The sequence below is a fragment of the Dryobates pubescens genome, chromosome 21 (assembly GCF_014839835.1).
Source record: "Dryobates pubescens isolate bDryPub1 chromosome 21, bDryPub1.pri, whole genome shotgun sequence".
In the NCBI taxonomy this organism is placed as follows: Eukaryota; Metazoa; Chordata; class Aves; order Piciformes; family Picidae; genus Dryobates; species Dryobates pubescens.
In genome coordinates this window covers 5,818,010-5,843,534 of record NC_071632.1, presented here as the reverse complement: position 1 = coordinate 5,843,534, position 25,525 = coordinate 5,818,010, and the positions used below count along the sequence as shown (strand labels likewise).

Genomic DNA, 25,525 nt, shown 5'->3' with positions numbered 1-25,525 from the left:
ATGCAGCCATTTCCTTTCTCTTCTTTTGGATTCAGACCTCAAATTTTTCCTAGCACTCATTCTTCTTAGGAGAGATGGATTAAATGCCACATAGTTATGAGCTATGAATGGGTAAATGGCCTTTGCTTTCACACCTTGTCTGTGCATCACTTGGAGCTATTGGCAGATGCAAAAAGGTGGAAGAAGCAGAAAGATTCAAGAGATTGTTTGAAGATTAATGGTGAAGGGAAAGAAAAATATGCTGGAGGTAACATCTTTTATCGGGTCATGGTGTAACTGGTTGCTATCCAAAGCCAGGATTTCAGCCAGGAAAGATGCAGGGAAGAAGGAACAGATGAATAAGTTCAGTTCCAAATGTTCATTTCAGTTCCACAAATAGCAGGTGGCCCAGGCTGTGTAATATTCTCAGATAAAATACATACTCAGTATTTGTATTTGTATGTAGGGCTTAACGATGGGGTCCAACTCCCAGACCTGAACTGAATTCTGCCATAACCTGGCAGTGAGCAGATCTCTTCTGGGGCTGCATTCAGATGCAGTAGGCCCCCTGGTCTATATTTAAAAGGCTTATTTCAACTTCAAGGAATTAATCTCAATGTGCTTTTAACCCATGCAAGCCAGGTGTTTGTCTTCCCTCCTGGAAGGATGGCATCCTTATACTCACCCCCAAGGCAGGTCCATAGACCACCAAACCTTTTACCTGCCTAGCCCTCAGATGATTTCTGCCCTCAGAAGGTACAATTCAGCTTTGAACCTTGTGAGGGAATCTATTCTTTTGTCCCTGAATTTGAACTTCATTTTGAATATCCATAAACTTTCTTGCTTTCAGATGACCTGTCCAGAGAAGGGCAACGAGGCTGGTGAGAGGCCTCGAGCACAAGCCCTACAAGGAGAGGCTGAGGGAGCTGGGGTTGTTTAGCCCAGAGAAGAGGAAGCTCAGGGGAGACCTTACTGCTCTCTACAACTACCTGAAGGGTGGTTGTAGCCAGGAGGGGGTTGGTGTCTTCTCCCAGGCAACCAGCACCAGAACAAGAGGACACAGTCTCAAGCTGCACCAGGGGAGGTTTAGGATGGAGGTGAGGAGAAAGCTCTTCACTGAGAGAGTCGTTAGCCATTGGAATGTGCTGCCCAGGGAGGTGGTGGAGTCGCCATCCCTGGAGGTGTTCAAAAAAGGATTGGATGTGGCACTTGGTGCCATGGTTTAGTCATGAGGTCTGTGGTGACAGGTTGGACTTGATGATCTTTGAGGTCTCTTCCAACCTTGGTGATACTGTGATTCTGTGGGTTTGCCCTCACTCTCTGCTGGTCACTAAAGCACAGCAGAGATTTATCTGACCAGCCACCCTGCCCAGCAAAGAACACAACCAGAGCATTCAGTAACTCCCAGCAAAAGGAATATTGTACATTTATTCAGCATCTGCTTGAGCATAGTGCATCTCTAAGAACCAGGGAAACACAAGGGCAGTCAGAAGTTAACACTTCTCTTTCCAGCCCTTTGTTTCAATCTGCTCTACGGAAGCTTTATAAACTGTGTTGGCATATGGAGGGTCCAGCAATGAGGGGAAAAAAAATTGCAGGATAGGATAGGCTGTTTTATTTCTCCCTTCATGAGGAGAGAGCAGCCTCCACTGAAGCAGGGAAAGAGAAAATGAAGCTCTGAGGCAGTCATGCAAAATTTCAGACACAGCCTTACTCGTGTGATTCTGTTTAATCACCGTTCATTTCCTCTCCACTCTGCAGCTTAATAATAAATATGGAGTGGCTTTTTTCATTACCATTTCAGCCAGAACTGGTCCTGGGGAAAATATGAAAATAAGAGGTGAGCCTTGAAATCAGTGGGTTTCACTGATTTTAAATACAAGGCACCTGTGTAAATTCCTAATCCAATAATTAATAATCCGGTGCCTTTTATCCTAGGAACTCTCAGGAGTAATTTCCACTTCTGAGTATTAGCACACATCAAAAATCCACTCCAAATGATTTTTAAATTTGTCCTTTCCAGCTCTGGTTTGAATTGACATTTTGTTCTGGTTGAAGTGACATCCTCAGACATCTTCTCCCCTGCAATTAGCTGAGATTAAGCAGCTGGAGAACAAGCACAGGAAAGATCAGAAATGCTCATAGCCACTGGTGCTTTGATCATACTGAGCACCAGAACAGCAGCAGGCTGTAGTTTGTGACTTTAAGTTGCATAAATAAACATATTTCTGAGACTGCTTTAAAATGATCCACGGCAGGCTGTGCCAGCAAGGGGAATGCATCTTCTACTGCTGGCACAAGCAGCTTAAGTCCTAGACTCTATCTGCAGCTCGGGTGCAAAACATGGAGCCTCATCTGGTTTTTGTTCAGATATCTTCCTGTGCCACTTAATGGCATGCTAAAAAAGAGCTAAGTGTGTTCCAGCTGTGGGGCTGGGTTTGTTTAGTCATGGCCAGTCTGAAAGTACTCAGAGCTTTGGGTTATTAGTATTTCATATAAGCAATGCAGATCACCTTTTGGCATCTGTGTTCTGTCTGTCCCCGTGAAGGGAGCAGCCTGAGCTGGGCAGTCCAGCACAGGGTTTTAGTCATACCCTATCTGCTGAATTTAATAGCAGCTGAGCAGCTAAAACCCCTTATCAGAGGAATGGAAGTGCATCCCAGGGTGAGCATGGACTGGCCACAGCTGCCTGAATCCTATCAGCAGCTGCACCCTGCTCGGCTGTGTCCTGGGCACAGCGCGTGGCTGGGAGCAAGGCTTGGCAGGTGGGCAGAGCTCCTGTGAGTGCTGCTAACCCAGGTGAGCTGTGCACTTGCACACTTCCTAATTGCTTTGGAAAGCTTCAGGGAGCAGTTTCTGGTACTTGCAGGCTAGGGCTGGGATGTTATAACAACTAACCATGGAGTCCTTTGTCCTGGGTACTTCCTTCAGGCCTGAGGGAAACAGAGAGGATCAAAGAGACAATTAGAAAATCAAACAAGCAGACCCCCTCCCCCTAACAGACTCACAGACATGTTTCAGACCATTCTCCCCCCAAGTTTTTGGCCTGTGCTTTAAACTCCCCAAGTGCTCAATAGTTGTTTGCAGGGCTGCTGCTTTTTCTTCCCCTGAACCAGCTCCTTATCTCTGTCAGCACATTGTGGGATGCTTTGCCCCTCACCAGGTAATATTTATGTAGTGAAATCCAAGTCCCCTAGGTGCTGGGCTTCTCACCCTGTGCAGTTCCCTCAGGGTTACACACCCCTTTGCACCTGTGCAAAATGTAGGTGCATCAGCATGGTGAACCGCCTGAAAAAGAGTAATCTCCCCAGGGGAGGTCAGAGCAGGAGCTGAGAAAGTGAGAGGCCTGCAGAGAGGATGGGAAAGGAGGGGAGAAAGGTGCAGCAAGAGGAAATATGCTGGGGGCCAAGGGGGAAGAGAGAAATGGAGAAATAAACAGTAAAATTTCACTTTGTCTTGGGGGAGTTCCAGCAGGTGAACTCCTGTGGTGAATCTTTATTGGAAGGATAGCAGCTGGTTTTCCTATATAGTTTTTGAGCAATAGCTTTAAATGAATTTGCAGAAGGAGGAAGCGTCATTATCTTCGTTATACCTGCAGGAAAGCTTGGGAGAAGAGAACTAATTTCCTTAAAGTCAAACTTTCTAGCAGTCAGAACAGCAGCAGCCTCTTGAGCTGCTCTTTGCTGCTTCCCTGGCAGAGGTCTGTCTCTGCTGTGCCATCAGTTCTCAGTGTGAGCAGACCAAAGCGAAGTGGTTTCGCTATCCATTTCTTGCTGTTGCTCAGCAAGATGTGTTTGCTAAGCAGCAGTGATCACTGTCTCTTCTTCTTGTCCAAATTTCATGGTACCTTCCCCACCACTCTCTCATTTAATAATAAAAATGCTGCTTGCCACTGAAGTTTAACCAAAAAAAAAATCAACCCAAGCCCAATTCTCCCTGCAAAGTCCCCAGGAAAATATGGACCAGTTCCCAGCTAGCTAATCCCATCCAAAGAGCATCCTCTGAACAATTGTGCAGGAGATACCCTGGACAAGAGGGATTTCCATAGGCCCAGCACACATGGCCAGCAATTTGAGGGGTGAGGGATCTGAGACATTTCTGAGGTTTGGGCATTTTTTGCTTACTGAGTTTGGGGTTTGGGGGTCCATTGGCTCTTCCCAGTTTCTCTCAGAACTGGAGTCTGAGAAGCCACAATGCTCCCAGTCTGGTGGTTACTGCAGTGTCTCAGCTGGGCACAGGGACTCCTCACATCCCCCTCTGGGATGCCACTGCTGGTGCAGGTGGCAGAGCAATAGCCGCTGGCCCCCAGACTCCATTCCTGAAGCAGCACAAAGAAACCCTGCAGTGTCTGCAAACAATTTGGATATGATGGAGCCTTGTTAGGGTGGGAATTGGCTCCAACCAGTCAGTCAGTCCAATTGACACCTGGTCCTGCCCACTGGTGGCATACAGATCTTCAGCCCAAATCTTCAAAAAGCAGGAAGGAAGTGAAGGAATGGTGGGTCCTCAGCCACCCATCTGCTGGCAGGACACAGCTCACTCTGTTCTGCACGTTTTTGATACCTTCACTAATCCCAATGGCCTGAAGCCATTTGTTTTCCCTTTCCCCTTTTGTAAACCTTTCTTTGGCGGCAGCCAAAGTCAATCAATTGCTTCTACCAGAGCCCTCAGCACAGAACATGGTCACACAAAGCCAAGAGTGAGAAATGGCAGAGGGACAGAGCAGGAGGCTGGGAGTGTGCACAGAGCCAGCTGCCTGCAGCCAGAGGTGCCGTCAGCTGCACAACCTGTGACAGAACCTCAGATGCTGTGGGCTGAGGAGCATTACCTTCACAGCCTTCTGGTCCACCTGAGAGGCAGGCCTTGGGAAAATACATAGGACAGCTGGAAATACAGACAAGAACCTCCTGTTTGGAGAAGCAGCACTCATTTTCCTTGACAGCAAAGGCCATCATGTACTATCTGTCATTATTTTCCTTTGGGCCAGAGGGAAACTGTGAAAGGTCTGCTTCATGGAGAAGATGTCCTCCAGGGAAATCCTCTGAGGGTGAGGGAGGAAGCAGGCACAAGAGGATTTCTTGCTGTTCCTTTACAACCAAAATACCTAGTGATAGCAGTGTAAAGATGGTAAGAGTGACTTTGATAATGATTTCCAGTTTTTCTCCTTTTCATAACATGAAGGTGAAGTACTTCATAGATGTCATTGCCTCCTGCCCTGTCTGCCTGACTCAGTTCATTCCTTGTGGCACAGGACAAGTGCATTAGCTGCTTGCCCTGCACCACTCCAGAGGTAGCTCCCTTGCACTCAGGTATCTGTCACTGAAGAGACAGATGCAACTGCATAAAAGGTATTGGTATGACACAAGGCAGGAGGGTACCTCGCTGGCAGGTTTTGATTTGCTTTTGACCCAGAGTGTAAAACTTCAGCTTCTGATTATTTTCAGTAGCATTTTCTGATAGCCAAAAATCTCAGTTCTGAAATGATTCAGCAAATGCCATGAACACCACACTAGGCTGTTGGACTGGACTGGGTCACACAGGTGATGGCACTCACTGGACCATGGTTGTCTAAATACTCCCCTGACACAGCTCAGTCCAGTGACTTAAAAACAAGAAACTGGGCTTTTTCTTTCAAAAACAACAAAGCATCTCCATGCTTTTTAAATATTTAAAGAAATGGGTGTGTGCTGCATGGAAGTTCTGACTGCTGTGAGAGGAGCACAGGCTTTGCTCCACTCTGCTGCTTTTTCTTAGGCTGTAGCCTCATCTGATTTTGCATCCAATTTAAAGGACCTCCACAGGTGGCTCTGTAAATGCTTTGGCTGTCCACACAGCCTCTCAGGTTCTTTCTGAAAACCTTTAATTATTGCTGTTGTGTGGTTTGTTTTGCCCAGTGAACAGCAGCAAGCACATAGTGAGAAAATACCGTGGGCACCTGCGCACCAAGATCGAGTCTGGAGAAGGAACCATCCCCGTGCGGTGTCACAACGCGGCTCAGACGTGGGACGGCGTCCTGCTGGGAGAGCAGCTCATCACCATGTCCTGCACAGACAAAATTGCCAGGTACCTGATGTGTGCACCTAGCCAAACTCTTTGCTCTTTGCATGTGGAAGTGAAGCTTGGTGCCACAGAGGGCTGTGGCTGCTGGTGGGGAGTAACTGGCAGGTGCTGACAAGCCCTGCAGAGGCGAAGCCTTCCTTTGTATGCAAAAGAGACCAAGCAAATAGGATGGAATGTAAATAGGACATTTCCCCAAATTCTCCATGGGTCATTAGTTGCTTTTTACAGTGTGACAAAAATATAAACTCTCTTTGCAGTGTTTTTGCCAATAGAATTTCAGTGTGCAGATAAAATACATCCACTCTGCTCTTACTGGATCATTTAGCCCAAAACTTGCAAGCTAACCATCACATAGATGAACTTAGCTCATCTGCACCCTGTTGGATGAAGTGCCCTAAAAGCTGCTAGGAATAGTTCTACTATGTTGAATGTCATAGAATCTCAGAATCCTAGAATGGCTCAGGTTGGAAGGGATCTCAGAGATCATCCACTCCAACCTCCCAGCCATGGGCAGGGACATCTCTCAACTAGACTGAGCTGCTCAGGGCCTCGTCCAGCCTGGTATTGAAAATGTCACTGCACAACTGTCAAGTCACAGCACCCCTCTGTGGCTTTCTGCTCTGTCCTGTAAATAAAACATATATTTATGCAGAATCATTGCTTTATAAGGCATATTTCATCATTATTCCATGGTGGAACATAAAATTCACCACTCTCACTTTAGGGTGTTAACTAATATCAAGTGATGGTTAGCACACAGTGAAAACAAATGGGGTGTGCTTGAGTTCATGCATATTGGACATTTAGGGAGGTGTTTGTCCCCTTGGACGCAGCTCTGGTGAGGCCACACCTGGAGTATTGTGTCCAGTTTTGAGCACCTCAGTACAAGAGAGGTCTGGAGGTACTGGAGCCAGTGCAGAGGAGGGCAAGGAACCTGTGAAGGGCCTGGAGAATAAATCTTGTGAAGAGCAACTGAAGGAGCTGGGGATGGTTAGTTTGAAACAGGGGAGGCTGAGAGGAGACCTCATGGCTCTCTTCAACTCCCTGAAAGGACATTGTAGAGAGGCTGGTGCTGGTCTCTTCATAGGTAATTAGTGATAGAACAAGAGGGAATGGCCTCAAGCTGCAGCAGGTTAGGTTTAGACTGGACATTAGGAAACATTTTTTCCCAGCAAGAGTGGTCAGGCATCGGAATGTGCTGCCCAGGGAGGTGGTGGAGCCACCAACCCTGGATGTGTTTACAGGTGGCTTAGATGTGGTGCTTGGGGCTGTGGTTTAGGGGTGAACCTTGTAGAATAGGGTTATGGGTTGGACTTGGTGATCCTGAGTGTCTTTTCCAACCTGAATGTTCCTGTGATTCTGTCATTCTGTGATTTTTATTGCAGCAGTGTACCAATAACTGCACATGTTATTATTTATTTGCGTGGGAACTCAAATGAGCATGGGATTTTGCTAGACAAAATATATATATGTGTGTGTGTGTGTGTGTATATATATATCAGCAATCATTATTCCCTGCTTTGAACAGCCCCTCACAGTATGAGTCAGTTAAAAAAAGACTCTGGAAAAAGGAGAGGGGGAAAAAAGCAACATTTGAAGGAATGGCAGCAGTGCTGTTGCACTACAAATGCTTCAGGAGTTTGGAAACTTCTAAGCACTGTGGACTCCTTGGTCAAGTTAAGAGCTTTGGTACAAGGAATGTGGGTGAAACAACTGCTGAGGTAGCAAATAAACAGAATAAAATATCAAGAAAGCAGAGGGATTTAGAAATTAGTGGAGGAAGCAGGAGTGATCATTCCTAATAAAGGGAAAGGATGGGAATGGGAAGTTACCATAGAAGAGGTTGTCTGTGGGTCTCGTAATCAGGAGTAATAGCAACAAGGTGAAGAATCCAAAGAAGAGAAATTGAAGGTTACTGAAGTAACAGAGTATGGAGCTGAATGTCCAGAAAAAAACCAAGGGAAACTGGGAAAGATAAGTGGAGTCCAGAGAGTGTTGGAGGCATTGCTGTGGCATGTACAACGGTGAAGGGTCTGAAAGCTTTTGGAGAGAATGCCCAGGGCTAACAAGAGATGTACAGAACCCTGGCTGCACTTGCAGCTTGTGCATTTCTCTCTCCTAGTCACGTTGTGAGTCCTGCTTCTGCAGTTTCATTTCCACTAGACCTCTAGTAGCATATTGTTATAGTTTGATGCTTTAGCCCACCAATATCAACAAAAACAAAAAGCAGAGCTGCACACATATATCTGTGGCATGACTTCAGCTGGGTTCATGAAGTCCTAGCCTGGGAATCACTGTGATGCTACTGAAAATAAAGGACCCATAATGCAGAAAATGTTAAAAAACCCCTCAGGGCTGGCCACCAGTGACAACCCTGCTGAAGAGCTTTAGCTGCTACAAAATTTATGCAGAGCTTGGCAAAGAGTGGTAAAAAGAGGTTTGGGTAAGTTACCATCAGTAAACTCCATCCCAAATTTCAGCTGACCACCTTAAATGCAATCTATGATCAATTTTTATCCTTATTATCCTCACCTGTAAGGGAGGGAGATGAGAGATTAAATACAATCTATAATCAATTTATATCCTCATTATCTTCACCTGCAAGGGAGGGAGATCAAAGATTAAATACAGTCTATAATCAATTTTTATCCTCATTATCCTCACCTGTAATGGAGGGAGATCAAAGATTCCTTTACCTGACCTTTGTTTCAGCCACGTACAGGGCCATTTTCTGCCTTCCTCATCACTGCCTATAGAAAGTACAGGCAGCAAAGGAGTTCAGTGAACAAGGAGAGTGCTGGTGGGGGGCCCTTTCTCCTCTCCTGCCCTCGCTGAGATCAGTAGGTGGGTTCTGTGCCACACTTCAGACCCCAAATATTTGCTGTACTGCACAGACAGTCTTTAGATGTCTGCAGGATGCGGGAGGAATCTGGTTGCGTATCATTGGGATTTGTCGTGCAGTCAGAAAAGAAGCAGCTGAGATTCATGTTTGAATAAGCAAGATTTGACAAAAATGGTGTTTTATTGCTTGTAAAACCCCCTCAGGAGCACTGGGCTATTCGAGAATGTTTTCTCTTGAGAGCCTAGCCAGTACACTATGCAGCATTTTGCATGATTTGCAAAGGATGCTGCTATCAGAATATCAAAGACTCAGAAAAGTGAATAATGTTCTATAAATCAGCTGGCTAACAGTTGATGTCCTTTCTTGCTCACTGGATAGCCATAAGCAGCGAGTGGTTTAATCAACTGGATTTGTTATTCAAAGGCATTTAGCAATTCCTATTACAATCACCAGAAGTTTGAGAGAACTTGATGCTGGGTACACAGTACTCAGGCTCTATGGCTGTGCTGAGACTGGAAGATAAACAGCCCGCTCTCCTATCTGTTCCCTTACTGAATTAAAGCACAAACACTTCTGACATGGAGTTATTTGGCTCAGACAGGGAATTAGGAGGTGACTGCGTTGTAAAGAAGGTCAGGCTAGATCTTGGTGGTTCCTTCTGGCTTTAAAAATCTATGCATTTATATGTGCAAATTTAAAGTTTGGGCTCTGTGAATCCCCAGATAACCCACCCAAAGAGAGTGTTGGCTGCTGCACTCACAGCTCCTGTGGCTCTCACCGTGCAGCTGAAGTGAGCTCAGCCTCTTGGTGCCACAGATGTTAGGCTTAAACTCCATTTTTTCCAGCCAAAGTTCCTTAGTTACGCTGAAACCTAAGATTCCCATTTTCCTTTTCCCCTGCAGCCTACACTGTATACACTTGTGAAAAAGCAGAAACATGGTGAGCAAAATAATGCTGAAAATGATCTGCTGTTTGGGGAAGAGTTTGTGACATTCAGTATTTGTTTCTGCTAATCATAACCAATGTGAAGACTTTTATTTCAGCATCCCACACCTCGAATCCTGGGTTCAGTTTTGGGCCCCTCACTCCAAGAAGGATACTGAGGGGCTGGAGCATGTCCAGAGAAGAATAAGAAAGCTGGTGAAGGATCTGGAGAACATGGCTCATGAGGAGCAGCTGAGGGACTTGGGGGTGTTTAGTCTGGAGAAGAATAGGGTGAGGGGAGACCTCATTGCTCTCTACAGCTCCCTGAGAGGAGGCTGAAGTGAGGTGGGGGTTGGCCTCTTCTCCCTAGTCTCAGGTGACAGAACAAGAAGAAATGGCCTGAAATTGTGCCAGGGAAGGTTTAGGTTGGAGATGAGGAAAAATTTCGTTGCTGCAGGAGTGGTCAGGGAGTGGAACAGGCTGCCCAGGGAGATGGTGGAGTCCCCATGTGTGGAGGTGTTCAAGAAATACATGGCCATGGCACTTTGCAACGTGGTTTAATGGCCACGGTGGTGTCGGGTGAGTGGTTGGACTTGATAGTCTTAGAGGGCTTTTCCAGCTGGAACAATTCTCTGACTCTATTCTTTGTCTTTACTTAGGAGAGATGCCAGTTTTCTGGGCATCAAACTTGCACCTCCACACTGTAATGGTGTTAGACACACTTTAAATGCATGAGCTGTGCCACGTCCTCTTTCAGAAGCCCTCCTGCAGGGTGCAGGCTTGAGGAATATACTTTGCAGTGTGCAGGATTTGGAGGGGAAAATCCTCACAACCACTGTCTTTATACATCAAATAAAAGCCAGAATTTAGTGTTTATTTTGTAAGCTCTGGCCTTAGAATTGTTTTCTTACTGCTGCTTCCAAAAGGTCACCTTCACAAGGTTGTGTATTTTCTTGCCACCAGGTTAGCGGTCACCCACTTCCTTGTACTTGACAAAAACAGTGGCATGAAGCCCCAGAGGTTAAATAAGACCTCGAACATCAACATTATACCTCACCTGCAAAACAACACAAGCAGTAACAAAGGCCCTCCAAATGCTGCATTACAACACTGACTGTTTATTCTTGTCCTGTGGCTAAAGTCTGGGGATTATTTGGGCTCCAGAGTTAGAAGAGCAGGGAGGAACCTTTACTGAGAAACAGTAGTGCAAGGGAAGGTAGGTGCTGCTTCAGGATGGGGAGTCTGAAGTAGCATTTCACAAGATGGGTTGGGCACATTAAGCTGTGTTTAAATGTAGCATATAAAAAAATGCAAGACTAAAAGTCAGTGTTAGCAATTAGCATTCTTAGATCTGTTTTAGTGTTAGCCTGTCGACCAGCGCCGTTGCGAGCAGACTGGGCCTGACGAGGTAACTCTGAGGAAAAGCTGCTTCAAAGACTGCATATTAATGTAAATGAAAATCAATTAACACAGCCAGACCTTCAATTAGAGATGATTTGTGCACTTGATTCGTAATTCTCTCTCTTAACCCCTTTCTGTGTGACTGAGATTTCAGTTTTAATCTTGCACCACAAGGTACGTTCCAGAAAACATCTATAAACCACCCACTGTTAAAATACTGATCAAAAACTAATGCACTGGTTCCAGTTTCCAAACCAATAACAGCTAAATGGTCATATAAATAGGAACACCACAGGTGTTCTGCTGAGCACAGGCCGCCATGAATAACAATTGCTGTTGTGTGAAGCATAGCTGGAAATGCCGGTAATGGAAGCTTGTGGTGCAGGAGGTTAACAACTCGCCAAGTGGGTAAGAGTTAAAGCTCCTAATGACAACCCCCTCCCAAAATAAAAGAAGTCTCTCTTGTAAAAAGTCATAACAAAATAAGCTTTGAGAAATCAGCAGCAGTGCTTTTTAATGGTGAGGTCTCCAAAGGCCCCAAAGAGACACTTGAGTCTCACCAAGCTTCAATGGCAGGTGAGGTCACTGGGATGCTTTGAAGGCCTGTGTGAATTTCTCCACGTCTCAGTTTCAAAGGGGTTCCAGGGCAGGAGAGTTGTCAGCACTTGGCTGGCAGTAGTGTGCTGTGCAAACCCTTGCTGGGAGCACTCAGCAAAAGGGCTCCAGGTGCCACACCACATCTTAGCCGGGGCTGAGGAGCCATGTGCAGACCTGCAGGAGGCTGCAGCCCTTTGCACCCCCGTGGGCTTGCCCTAAGCCCCTTCCTCAGTGTTTTTGTCATTGATGTGTCCATGTGGGGGGCTGCAGCCAGCTCACATGGTGACAGCCTGCAGCTGTGAAGGTTGTGATGTGGTTGTGACTGGGGTACACATTGCCCTGCACTTCTTGCTGATGGTCCCAGGCTGTGGGAGCTGTGTGGAGGTTCTGCAGGGGCTCAGCCCCAGCATGCCCTGCATCCAGCGCCCAGGGAGCACAGCATCTAATTAAAGAGAAGCTGCTGCTCTGGGGTGCCTCCCAGTTCATCACTGGCATTTCTGTGATTGACAAACAGGCACAAATCTATTTCTTCAAGGATTATCTATATTGAAAACTGGGTGCAGGATTTGGTCTTTGTAAACAGTGCAGCAATATCTGCTGTTTGAACAAAAGGAAGGGTATACTTCCCTTCCATTGAAAGCACCAGGAGCTCCCATATTTAAGTGAAAGGGGGAGACATTTGGGTTTTATTGATCTTGCTTGCTGGAGATTTTAGTTTTTCAAGAGAAGATCTGTGACTGAGGGAGCAGTGGGTTGAGTTTTCACTTTATTGGAAGGGTTATTGCACAGCACACAGCGTTATTAGAGAGATGTGTGCCCTTGAAAACAGCCCTTAAAATCCCCTACAATTAGGAAAACTCTGAGTGATCCAGCATATTTCCTGGTAGCAGGAAAAGTCACTTTGATGTATTGAAGATCCAAACTGTAACACTGCATTGCTCTGAATAATAATTTTATTTGGAAAAGCCACATTTGAGAGCACTTTGTTACAGATGGGAACACAGCCACTTTCACGAGCCTAAATTAGGCTACAGAGAAATAGCTCCTTCAAAGCTGAGCACCCTTATTGATAGTTTCACTGCTGCTCAGACAGAACTTTCCCTGTCAGCTGCCTGCAAATAATCCCACGGATGTTCAGGTATCAAAGGACTGAGGCAGCGCATCAGCCACATGTGTCGGTCAGGGAGATGAACAGTGGATAGAAAAAGAGGACCTCCCCTCCAAGGTTTTTAGTTAAATCTACTGTTTATGTGAAATGCTGACTGGCTGCCCTCCAAGGTGGGTGCTTTCATTCACAGGACAGAAGCAGAATGAGTAACTGAAATTTCCCCCATCATTAATGTGTTCTTGCTGTGCTCTGAGGGCAGGAGTGGCAGTGCAAGGGCCAGTGCATTGGCCAGTTCAGCACAGGAGCTGGCCTCTTGCCCTAGGACCTGTGCCGATTTGGTGGGATTTGGGGCTGTTTTCCAGAAAGAGACAGCTGGCCTGTCTCTGCATCAAACCTGGGCTAGACTTGAAAGCAAAGCTCCTTCTCTGCTTTCTCATCCCTCTTTTCTAAATGGGTGTTGTGGAATCTGTGCTCTGTCAAACTGGGAAGTGGCCAGCACACGGGTGGCAGTCCCATCACCCTCCTGCCTTTCCTCCACCACCACCATAGTGGCCACCAGCCTTGTCATTGCTCAAGAGGGCACAGCAAGCAGCCCCCCACCAAACATTGCCTCTTTGCTTTACCTTTCCTGTCATAGGATGCTATCTTCTTCTGGGAACACATCTTTTTACACCACCCATCAGGCACAGCTAGCTCTCATGCCCTGTATTCTCTGTTATGTTTCTGCTCCCTTGATTTTTCAGTCTGGCCCCTCCACCCAATTTGTCTTGTAGTTACTTAAACCTCAAGGCCAAAACCCATCACAGCTGATGCAGAAGTTCCATTGCCTCCTACATTTGCCTGGGTCTTCTCTTGGAAGGGGAAAACAGGGTTGCCTTGAGGAGCAGCTTGTATTCAGACATTGTGGGCTCTAGCTCTGTATCCAAACAATGCTGCAGACTTGAGCAGATTATATTGCCTTCCTGCTTTGGTTCCCCAGCATGCATAAGAATGAGGGTTTCACTCACAGCAGCACTGTGAGAATTAATTGATGCCTATTAAATGCTTTCTATACATAGGAGGTGACCTGGTTGTGTTTATCCTATGATTTCCAATAGTGTAATTCCATTGACATCCCAGCCCCTTTGAACAGCAGGATGAGCACATTCAGAGTGAGGCAGAGAAACCTCTCTAAAGAAAAGGCAAGTTCCTTGTAAATAAGTTAGATCAGGTAACCATTATTACTGTGCAATTTCTGATCTGCTCACAATCCCCTATTTTGGTAAATAAAGCTCAGATGATTTCTGGTGAGGTGCAATATTGCTCAGATTCCAGCTCTGCTGAACATATGTTGCTCTCCTGTTCAGCTGCTTCTTTCTCTCCTTCAATCAAATATACAAGGGTTTTGTTTTTTAAAGGCAATGTCTAACCTTGAAAACACCACTGGTGGCTTAGAAGCTTCCACTGAACAAAGGTATCACTAGCTTTTTTTACTCACCTCAGAAGCTGGCTGGAGGCATGGTACTGTTAGTTGAGCTGCACTCCAGTTCTTAAGCTTGCATTATTAATTTTGCATCATAGAATCATAGAATTGTTAGAGCTGGAGGGGACCTCAAAGATCATCTAGTTCCAACCCCCTGCCATGGGTAGGAACACCTCACACTAGATCAGGTTGCCCAGAACCACATCCAGCCTGGCCTTAAAAACCTCCAGGGATGAGGCTTCCACCACCTCCCTGGGCAACCTGTGCCAGTCTCTCACCATCCTCACGGGGAAGAACTTCTTCCTAGCATCCAATCTGAATCTACCCATTTCTAGTTTTGCTCCATTCCCCCCAGTGCTATCACTCCCTGACACCCTCAAAAGTCCCTCCCCAACTTTCTTGTAGCCCCCTTCAGATATTGGAAGGCCACAATAAGGTCTCCTGGGAGCCTTCTGTTCTCCAAACTGACCAACCCCAACATTCATAGAGAGAGTGATTGACCATTGGAATGGGCTGCCCAGGGAGGTGGTGGAGTCACCATCACTGGGGGTGTTTAGGAGGAGACTTGATAGGGTGCTTGGTGCCATGGTTTAGTTGATTAGGTGGTGTTGGATGATAGGTTGGACGCGATGATCTTGAAGGTCTCTTCCAACCTGGTTTATTCTATTCTATTCCGTTCCATTCCATTCCATTCCAATCCATTCCATTCCATTCCATTCTATTCTTATTCCATTCCATTCCATTCCATTCCATTCCGTTCCATTCCGTTCTATTCTATTCTATTCTATTCTATTCTATTCTATTCTATTCTATTCTATTCTTATTCCATTCTATTCTATTCTATTCTATTCTATTCTATTCTTATTCCATTCCATTCCATTCTATTCTATTCTATTCTATTCTATTCTATTCTATTCTAATTCCATTCCATTCTATTCTATTCTATTCTATTCTTATTCCATTCCATTCCATTCCATTCCATTCCATTCCATTCCATTCCCACTCTGTCCTCATAGGAGAGGAGCTCCAGCCCTCTGCTGGTGCTCGTGGCCCTTCTCTGGACACCTTCCAGCACGTCCATAAGCTATTCCGTGGGAGAGGCAGCTCGCCCTCTCCTTTCAGAGCGCTGTTATTTGCAGGAATGACCACACTTCTTTTTTTTTTTTTTTACCTTTATTTTTACTTTTTTAACTTTTTTTTTTAACTTCCCCCCCTCCCCAAAACGAAGTTATGCAAATCTGATCGACTAAAGTAAACGTTTCATAAAGCCAATGGCCGTTTAAATTGTGGGACTAAATTGTTTGTGTATAAATATTACCTTTTATATTCCATTTGAGTTTTATGTAGATGAACACATTACTTTAATGACCCGCATTTGCAGAGGGGAGACGGGGAGAGGCTGACTCTGAAATCCTCAGCAGCCAGATGGCTGCCTTTTCTTGCATGAGATTAAAAGATGTTCCTCATTCCCAGCCCTGCTTCGGAGGCAAATTAATACGGCCAGCGAAATTGCTCCTGTTTGTGGAGTCAAATTTGAAGGGAACTTTTTAGAGCAATCGGTGTCGCTGGTTCCTGGAGCAGATTGCTCTCCAGGTACGGCGTGCCGGCTTTAAACAGTCGGTAATTAATGGGAAGTATTCTGCGTTAATTGACTGCTTCAGGAAGAGGAAATCTAACGAGTCCTTATTAATCATGAAAAGGGAGATGCGGCGCAGAGGCGCCGCGATAATCGCACCGGCGCCGGAGAAATGTTAATTAATGGAAAGAACAATGGCGTAAGAAATTAGCTACATAACGCTTGCTGCTGATGGGGATTGGGCTTCAAACACATCCGTTAGCCTGGCAGCCACTGGGTGGTGCCTCCGATAGCAGGCACCTCGTCCTTCTTCCTTCAGCCAGCGACAGAGCGCCAAATGCCGCTGCCCATGTTTTGTTTTTTAATGAGCCCGAACGCGCTCCCCAAAGCTGCAGCTTCTGAAGTGGCTTCGGTTTGAACTCCTGAACTCAACACTATTCAGATTGGCAGCACAAAAATAACCTCCAAGGGTAAGAGAGTATTTTAGTATTGGTCTGGTCTGGGAAACGACTTCTTGGTAGAGAGGTTGGAAAAGACCTCAGAGATCATCAAGTCCAACCTATTACCAAACACCTCCTGACAGCTAAGCCATGGCTCCAAGTGCCATCTCCAGTCCTTTTTTGAACACCTCCAGGGGCAGTGACTCTACCACCTCCCTGGGCAGCACATTCCAGGGGCCAATTACTCTGTCTGAGAAGAACTTTCTGAATAGAATAGAATAGAATAGAATAGAATAGAATAGAATAGAATAGAATAGAACAGGTTGGAAAGGACCTTCGAGACCATCAAGTCCAACCCATCACCCAACACCATCTAACCAGCTAAACTTTGGCACCAAGTGCCTCATCCAGTCTCTCCTTAAATGCCTCCAGTGATGGTAACTCCATCACCTCCCTGGGCAGCACATTCCAGTGGCCAATCTCTCTCCTTCTGGGAAGAATTTCTTCCTAACATCCAGCCTAAACCTCCCCTGGCACAGCTTGAGACTGTGTCCTCTTGTTCTGGTGCTGGTTGCCTGGGAGAACAGACCAACCTCCACCTGTCTACAACCTTCCTTCAGGTAGTTCTAGATGGCAGTAAGGTCTCCCCTGATCCTTCTCTTCTCCAGGCTAAATACCCCTAGCTCCCTCAGCCTCTCCTCATGGGGCTGTGCTCCAGACCCCTCCCCACCTTTGTTGCCCCTCTGGTGGCCAAGCTGGCATCAGTGGTATGCAACCCACAGACAGGAACAAGTTGAAGGCCCTGAGGTTTCCACCATCACTTTTGCACCTTTAAGACAGCAACAGGGTGAAACATCCCCATCCCTGAAGGCTTCAGGGCAGGTCAAACTATTGCTTACAAACAAATTGCCTACGAGTGTAACTTTTTTCTCTTCTGGAACAGGGTTTGACACTTCTGGATGTCTTCATACCTGCATGATCATTTGTGCAAGGAAATGTGAGCCTGGGAGGTTGGATTTTGTGGGAATTTTGGGCACCTGAGTGGCTGTATGGCTAGGGGATGGCACAAATGTGTGACAAATGCCAAAGAAATGTAGGATAATAGAATGTGGCTGTTTAGGCTGGGTGCCTCCAAAAAAAAAGGAAGCCACAGGATTGAGACCTCCAGTGTCTAGAGTGTCCAGCCCAGTGATGGGCACAGGAAATAGTGTCCCACAAATCCTGCACCCTTATAAATATGGCTGCAAAGTTATTGTCTTCCTCTTTCTTCCCTCTCTGTTCCTGTGGGAGAGAGATGCTCTCTTACCTGCTGATGGTGGGGGAGTATCCCAGGCCTCTTTGTCTTGAGTAACTTTTTTTCCCTGCACAATCTTGGCCTGTTTAGGCCTAATGCCAGGGTAAAAAGGGGGGGCAGTTCAGGCCTGGCCAGCCTGAAACCAGCCTGGCAATGGGGGATGAGGGGAAGAAAGAGCCCAGAAGTTTTTGATGACCCCCAGGTGGGAAGAAAGGAAGTGTTGGGGTTTTGGTCTGGTGTAAAGGAACTTGTGTGTTAAGTTTAGACTGGGGATTTCTTGGAACCTTGTTTGCTTTTCCATGCTCACCACCATGCTTTGTAGCATACGAATTGCTTTTCCATTTAAACTTCCCCTCACCATCCAATCCAATGGTATGAGTGTTATTCTTTTGCCCCTTTTGGAGCAGTAGAGCAACCTGGCCCTCTCTGAACTGGGACACAGAAGCACTCATTTTGCAAGCTGCACTACAGTCGTGCTAGAGCCATGCTAAATGAGCCTTCATCCAACAGCCAGTGCTCTTGTGGAGAGCAGATCTCAGCAAGAGGCCTCTGCTTGCCATGACACAAGACAGAAATGCCTTGCTCAAGCCAGTGGCATCACAGTCATCCAAAAGAGTTGTAGAGGGGGAACAGTGCACGAGTGTGTAATAGCCCAGCAGTGCAGTGCTCCCTGAACAGGGAAGGAACACTTTTCAGCTCCCATCCCTCCAGCCTTGTGCTGGGCTCTGCTGTTTTTCCCAAGGCAGTGCTCTGATGGCCCTTCCTCCCCCACTGTGTTTCATTGCCCCTGAATTTCTTTTCCAGATGGAACATCCTTGGGCTCCAAGGTGCTCTGCTCAGCTCCTTCATTGAACCCATGTACTTACACAGCATCGTTGTGGGAAGCCTCTATCACACTGGTCACCTTTCCCGGGTAATGAGCCATAGAATAGAAGACATTGGTCAGCTGCCAGCTTCATACCGGCGCAATCAGCTGCTTCTCAGTGGTAAGCAAACACCTGCCTGCAAGATAAATGATCCTCTCTCCCATCACTAATTGTGCCAGTCACCAGCAGGAAAGTTTACTTGTTTGTAAGTAAACCACTAGCCCATGGCTTCTTTCTCCCTGCAGAGCATGAATTGGTAGAATGAAGAAAATGATGCACGGTTCCTCTTTCATGTACAGGGAGCACAAAAAGCATCAGTAGTGGAGACAAGCTGGCCAGGAAAACTACCACTGTGCAAAGGCTGCTCAGAGAGGGGGAAAGTGTGTCTGAGTAAAAGGGTTCTGAAAGTTCTCAGTAAACTTGAACTCTCTCCCTCACCTAGTGAGTGTGTGGAGTCAGAAGCAGCCCTCACCTCTCTGGCCACTTGCCTGCAGCCCTACCATCCATGCCCCTTATTCAGAGCCCGGGCTCCCTCACCACTTGCCAGCCCTTGTGCTTGGGGCAGATGGCTGTGGAAGGGCTGCTCCTGGGAGAGAAGCCCCTGCCTCCTCAGCAGACCTGAGGGGGTGCATTGCTGCCACCCAGCAAGGCTGCTGCCACCCAGCAAGGCTGCTGCCCATAGTGTCAGCAGCTCCATGGCTTCCAGCTACCAGCAAGGCTTACTCTCATTGCCATCACTTCTCCTTCCCAGTCCCTGCTCCTACTCCAGGTTTCTGCTCCTTTTTTCTCCAGCCCCCTGACTCCAGGTTCCTTAACCACCAGCCAGGCAGGAGCTGTCCAGCCTCACTCCAGCAAAACCCCACGGTTCTGAATGCCTTCACAGCATCACAAGGCATGCTAAGCACCACCACTTCTGCAGAGGATTAGACCCATATATGACTTTTAGATACTGATCATCGTTCTTCAGAAGGATTCTCTGAGACATCAGGTTTACAAAGATGTAGGTCAAGATGGCAGCATTGCCTTTTGAAGTCCTCTAGGTTCCCCAGTCAGGAGAGGGCTATTTTAGTCCTTATCTAGTTCATGGGGAGGGTGGGGGGGTATTGAGGTTTTTTTAATGTGTTCTTGTGACAAAATTCGTTGGGCTGAGGCAGAGGTGATAGTTTAGCCACTGGGGAAATTCTCAGGTTCTGTGTGTTTTAGTGCATTTGCTTAAGTGTAATGTACATGTATGTGTCATGAGGTGAGTAGGTCATGAGGCTTACCCTAGTTTGAGCAGCTTGTCTCCATATTTTAACTCTTCAGTGCAGCAAGCCAAAGATTGTGCAATGCAAGTATGCCAGAACCTGTGCTCCACACACCTCCTCCATCACATGATGCCTCCTGCCCTGATCTGGCACAGGAACACCTCAGTCCTATCTTCCTTCCCATACCACATCACAGCTGGTTGGGAAACACACCACTACCCCTTTCTCACAGCTGGCTGCTATTTTGGCAAACTCCCCCCTGTTTGCAGAAGCCCTGTGTTTCGGACTTCCCATCACACTGCAGGCCCCAGCACTTAACAGCAGACATCTGTGAGCCCAGCATGTGCTGGACCATGAGAAGCTCACCTGGAGGAGCTCGTGACAAAAGTGGTTTGCTGCTTAGTTCCTTGCACAAAAGTTTCCCCATTACAGCCCTTCAGAAGGATTTCATTCAGTGCCATCAACAGCACACACCCAGTCTAAAGCCTTTCCTTGTGGTAAGGAAAGGTTCTTCTGCAGGGTGGGACAGGAGCCCTGGGAGCTGCTAAAGGATAAACTAAAGGATAAATGCAAACTTTCAGTGCAGCAGATCACAGAATCACAGAATGTCAGGGGCTGGAAGGGACTTCAAGATCATCCAGTCCAACCCCCCTGCCAGAGCAGGATCACCTATACCAGGTCACACAGGAACTCATCCAGCCAGGTCTTGAATATCTCCAGAGAGGGAGACTCCACAACCCCCCTGGGCAGCCTGCTCCAATGCTCTGTCACCCTCACAGGGAAATAATTCTTCCTCTTGTTTCCATGGAACTTCCTATGCCTCAACTTCCACCCATTGCCCCTTGTCCTGGCATTGGGCATCACCCAGCAGAGCCTGGCTCCAGCCTCTTGGCACTCACCCTGTATGTATTTATAGACACGAATGAGGTCACCTCTCAGGCCGTTTAACCAGTGGTGACAGCAGCTTGTGCAGTGCACAGTGCCAGTGTGCTTGCCCAGGGCTGTCCTGCGTGCCACAAGAAGCCACCACACCTTAGCGGTCTCTGAGGGCTGTGGGTGTCACTGGTGTCCTCCTCTCCTGCCAGGGGTGAGCCATGCTGATGCTCGGCAGCCCGGGAAGTCTCCCGGCTTCAGCGTGAACTGGATCGTGGGCAGCACCGACCTGGAGGTCATCAATGCCACGACAGGGAAGAGGACCTGTGGCAGTCCCTCACGGCTCTGCAAGCAGATGTTCTTCACTCGCTGGGCAAAGCTGCATGGCAAGGTAGGGCTGATGCATGGACAGGGCACTGCCACCAGCCAGAGCTGCTCTGATTCCTATCCCGGAGCTGTATTCGTTTGCTGTAAGGAGACTTGCCCAGAACTGTCCAAGAGTTCCTGTAGAGTAGGAGAGGACAAAGACAAGGAAAACCAAGTATTTCATTAAATCCCAGAACCTTTTTCCTGTTGGGAACAGAGTGGAAAAGAACAAGACAGAGTGATGGTAGGGAATTCTGCAGCCACTACCACCCACAATGTCATTCAGGAAGGCAAACAGACAGGCGGGGTGGGGACATATGAGGACAAACCCAAAGGGGTTGTTCTGCCCTGCAGGAGAGCCCAGGGAAGGAGGCTGGTGGGACTCATCCCATTTCAGGCAGTGGCATGATCTGTCCTAGCAGAGACCCTGAGCCTGAGGGGAAGCAGAAGGGACAACCTGGGGTTTATGTGCAGGGCTCAGTAACAGTTGGCTGGCACAGGTCCCAGCCTATTTCTTGCACAGCAGGCAACGTGGGAAATGGGGCAAGAGGCATTCTGGCCACCCCTGAAATGGAGAGGTCCTCACAGGAACAAAACCTGGGGTAGGCTGGGCCCCAGGGCAGGCTATGGCCAGCAGTGGCCAGGAGAGCTGAACTGCACCTGGCTCCCACCAGGGGTGGGCTTGGGGTGAGCAGGAGTAACTCGTGGCTGAGCAGGGCACTCTGCTTTTGGCAGAATGAAGCATATGACAATCTCATCTGTGCCCACCTCTGGGGAACAAAAGGGCAGCTGGAAGGTAGCCACTGCCAGCCAGGCCAGCTTGTGGCCCATTGAAACCTGGGCTGGCAGCATTGCTCTCCCTTGCTGGCAAGCCCCAGTCAGAACAGCCCCACAGTGTTCTGGCACCACATGGGCTGCAGCAGCTCATTTCAGGCTGTCCTTCAATCTGTCTTTCAGCATCTCTCCTTTGAAGAGAGGAGAAATGTTGTTTGTTCACCAGGCTGTGCTTTGAGAGTGCCTTCTCCTACAGGGGGCTAGTTCCCTGGTTTGTAAGGTTGGGTCTTCTCCCATCTGCTTGCTGTAAGGCATTTCCCAGGTTTTGGTCTCTTTCATAAGAGCTCAAAGCTTTCCCACTGGTCCAGCACTGTTAAGACTTGGGCAAGTCGGTGGAGTCCTGGTGTTTGAAGGTGCTGACTCCTACGTGTGTGCTCCAGGTGAGGAGAGGCAGTAGACATGTGGCATTGTCTGCTGAGGCAGCTCCTTAAAGACAGCTCCAGTGTCCTGACAGAGCACCAGCATGAATCCTGACACCTGATTGCTGCCCTGTCCTGAGCAGGTTTCACAGCATTTCAGACAGTAACAGATGAGAGGGAAAAGAGGAGAGCGTGGGAGGGGACCCTCCTCCTTGTGTCTCTTGGCATTACTTGGAGGCACTGAGCTGCTCCACTTCCCAGGCTAAACTGAGCATGTTCCTTTTTTTTTTCCTTTCTCATCCCTAAGAATCATCTAACCTGGGAAGTGTTTTTTCCCTTTGTAAAGCAGGCTGAGCTTTGCTGGTGCCCGTGCTCACTCCAAGGCAAAGCTGCTTACCTCGCTCCTCTTCACGGCACCCCAATGCCATGTCACAGACCTCTATGGCTTCCCTGGTTTGGTTTTGTTGTTGTTTGTTTGTTAAACCACAAGCAAACACACAAAGCACAGTGATAGTTTGTTTGTTGCTTATGAAATGTGGACAGGAAGATTATGCAGCTCCTGAAGCCTCCTGTTTCTTTTGGCTCATCGGTTGGTTGGGTTTTTTTTCCTTACTGTTTGATATTTTTTTTCCCCTTCCCTGATTTTCCTTCTGCAGCTGAGCACACGAATACCAAGCCATGGAGATGTGCCACCAGTGTACAGCGAGGCAAAGCTGGTGGCTCAGACATACCAGTCTGTCAAGCAGCAGCTGTTTAAAGCATTTCAGAAAGCTGGGCTGGGCACCTGGGTGAAGAAACCCCCGGAGCAAGATCAGTTCCTACTAACTGTATAAATCACTTGACACCTTTGCTACGTGACTGGTTTCAATCAGCTGGAGAGAGGAGGCTAGGCAGGACATGTGAGCTGAGAGAACTGAAGCAGTCTGAGATTTAACAGCAACCTCCATGGGATATTTGCTTTTGATTCTGTACTGGAAATCCGTCCCTAGGCCTGCATCTGATGCACTGAGCTCCACTGCAGAAAACTGCTCCGTCACGGTCCCTTCCCCAGAATGTTCCTGCCACCCCCACAAAGGTTCTGCTTTTCATTGGTTATTGCTGGTGGTTGTTCCTGATTGGGAGGCATTAGCAGGCCACCTGTCTGATCCAAAACAGTTTTGTTTTCCCTCACAGAGTCATCACTGAGTAATGGAAAATAATGAGCAGCGATGAAGCACCGCAGGTACGCAGCGTGACAGCAGGCCTCAGAGCATCCGTAACCATCCACAGCAAGGTGTCTAACCTCTATGCAAAAAACATCCTGTTAGCTGCCTAAACCTGTGAGAAAGAATTTGGACCTCAAAGGGATGCAGCATTCCTAAGCTCCATTTCCCACTGCTGTCTCTGAGCACCAAGCTGGGTGTCAGGAGTCCCTTACTTTTTACAGCTGTTCCCTCTGATGCCTCGAACAAACCAATTCGCACCAAATCCTCCAATCTGGCCACAAGTTTTGCATGCTGCAGTTTTAATTGCCCAGACTCAGTTCATCACAGATGCCCTTTAGACACCAGCCTGGCTGCAGATGCTCTTCAAGAGAGCGACTCACCCCTGCACTGCCCGCGGAGGTCACAGCTCTGCAGGGACTGCCAGTGAAGAACCTTGAGACAATGCTCCTGGCTCTGGAGCTTCAGGTAGCCAGTACCAGAACAAGAGGACACAGTCTCAGGCTGCACCAGGGGAGGTTTAGCTTGGATGTGAGGAAGAAGTTCTACACAGAGAGAGTGATTGCCCATTGGAATGGGCTGCCCAGGGAGGTGGTGGAGTCACTGTCATTGGAGGTGTTCAGGAGGAGACTTGATGGGGTGCTTGGTGCCATGGGTTAGTTGTTTAGGTGGGTTGGATTGGTTGATGGGTTGGACACAATGGTCTTGAAGGTCTCTTCCAACCTGCTTTATTCTATTCTGTTCTATTCTATTCTACAACCAGGCAGGCTGGAGCCACAACCCAGAGGCTCAGATTTCCAAGCTTCTGACAATCCACAGCTCCCAACTAAGTGGGTGTGCACTCAGGATGCTGGGTTGGGTAGGTGCACCTAAGACATCCCAAACAAGAGAGCCCGTTTGCCGCTTGGCTCTTTCCTGCCTCAGTTTCTCCACCTGTCAAACTGGGCTAACCACACTTAACCTGCTTCACATCTAAGGGACTTGGCAGCACCAAACTGCTCTGGTTGCATGCAGTGTTGTGAACCAGATTCGGCCAGGCTTGCAGTGAGTTTTACTTCCCCACGTAGTGCAACTGATGTAAGTGCAGCAGATGCAGCCAGAGGCCTGGGTGAGGTCTTGGTGAGTGTAAGAGCTGTCAGGTTGCAGCTCTGAGTGCCCAGCGTTGTTACTGTTCAAGTGCAGCCTGGAGAGCAGGTGGGGTTTTTAGTTAGGAGATGAGTAGCACCCAGCAATGAAATATATTCTCCACACCTGTGGCTGGCACCGATGCAGTCCCTCTGTGGACCATCCCAAACGTTGGCAGAAGGCAGAAGACACTGGTGGGAGAGCTGAGCTTTGCTAGTCCCACACCAGAACCAAGGCCCAGTGCGTTTCTTTTCCCTTGGGTGTTTCAAGTGACAGGATTTGCGGGTATGTACCTCCGGTTTTCTTTCCACCCCTGGGATTCTCTTTACCTCTGTATATAACGCACGCTGCTGCTGACTTGTGACAATTGTCTTGGTCTTTTCTCAGCACTGTCGGGCTGAGTCACTGTTCAAACAGCACAAGGCTCCTATTTTTCCATGTGATTTGCTTTATGGGGGGGGAAAACTGTTCCTGTCAATAAAGATAGTTGCTCTTTGTATAGGGTTTGTCATGTTTGGAGAGCCATACGCAGTAAATGCATTGTTTATTGATGCCCAGGATAGAGTAGCTACGGTATTTTGAGGAGATTTTATTTTTAGATGATGAACTACAAGATGTATCTATAGTGTCTTGTACAAAAACAATTGTGATAACCTAGGATTTTTAAATTAGAGAAAACAAAGCTCCCCCCTTCCGGAAACCTTTTCAGCAGAAGAAGACATTCCATGGTAACTACCAAAAATGTTTAAAAAACAAAAAAGATAGATCCTTAGAGTAGAAATAGTTTTCAAAACAAAACAGAATGATCAGCCCTGAGAGGTTTCAGCAATGGGAACATTTGGTGGCAGACACTTTGAGAACGCTCTGACCGCTTTGGCAGCTCTTCTGCTTAACATCCAGAAAGGTTTGGCACCTTCTGGAGCTTCCCAGAACTCCCCACAGCCCTGGCCTCTAACACACCTGTCACTGG

At 47.5% G+C, this 25,525-nt stretch overlaps 1 protein-coding gene across 2 annotated transcripts in view; it reads left to right on the top strand.

Annotated features, from left to right (window-relative positions):
* Nucleotides 1-24,125, top strand: part of ADARB2 (adenosine deaminase RNA specific B2 (inactive)) — a 303,071-nt gene extending 278,946 nt beyond the window's left edge. For both annotated transcript variants that reach the window (XM_054171384.1, XM_054171385.1), the window contains exons 7-10: nucleotides 5,874-6,042; nucleotides 18,488-18,669; nucleotides 20,882-21,060; nucleotides 22,885-24,125. In XM_054171384.1, the coding sequence (XP_054027359.1) occupies nucleotides 5,874-6,042; nucleotides 18,488-18,669; nucleotides 20,882-21,060; nucleotides 22,885-23,061 (707 nt within the window). In that variant the 3' untranslated portion in view covers nucleotides 23,062-24,125. The remainder of the gene's footprint in view (nucleotides 1-5,873; nucleotides 6,043-18,487; nucleotides 18,670-20,881; nucleotides 21,061-22,884) is intronic.
* Nucleotides 24,126-25,525: the final 1,400 nt, after the last annotated feature.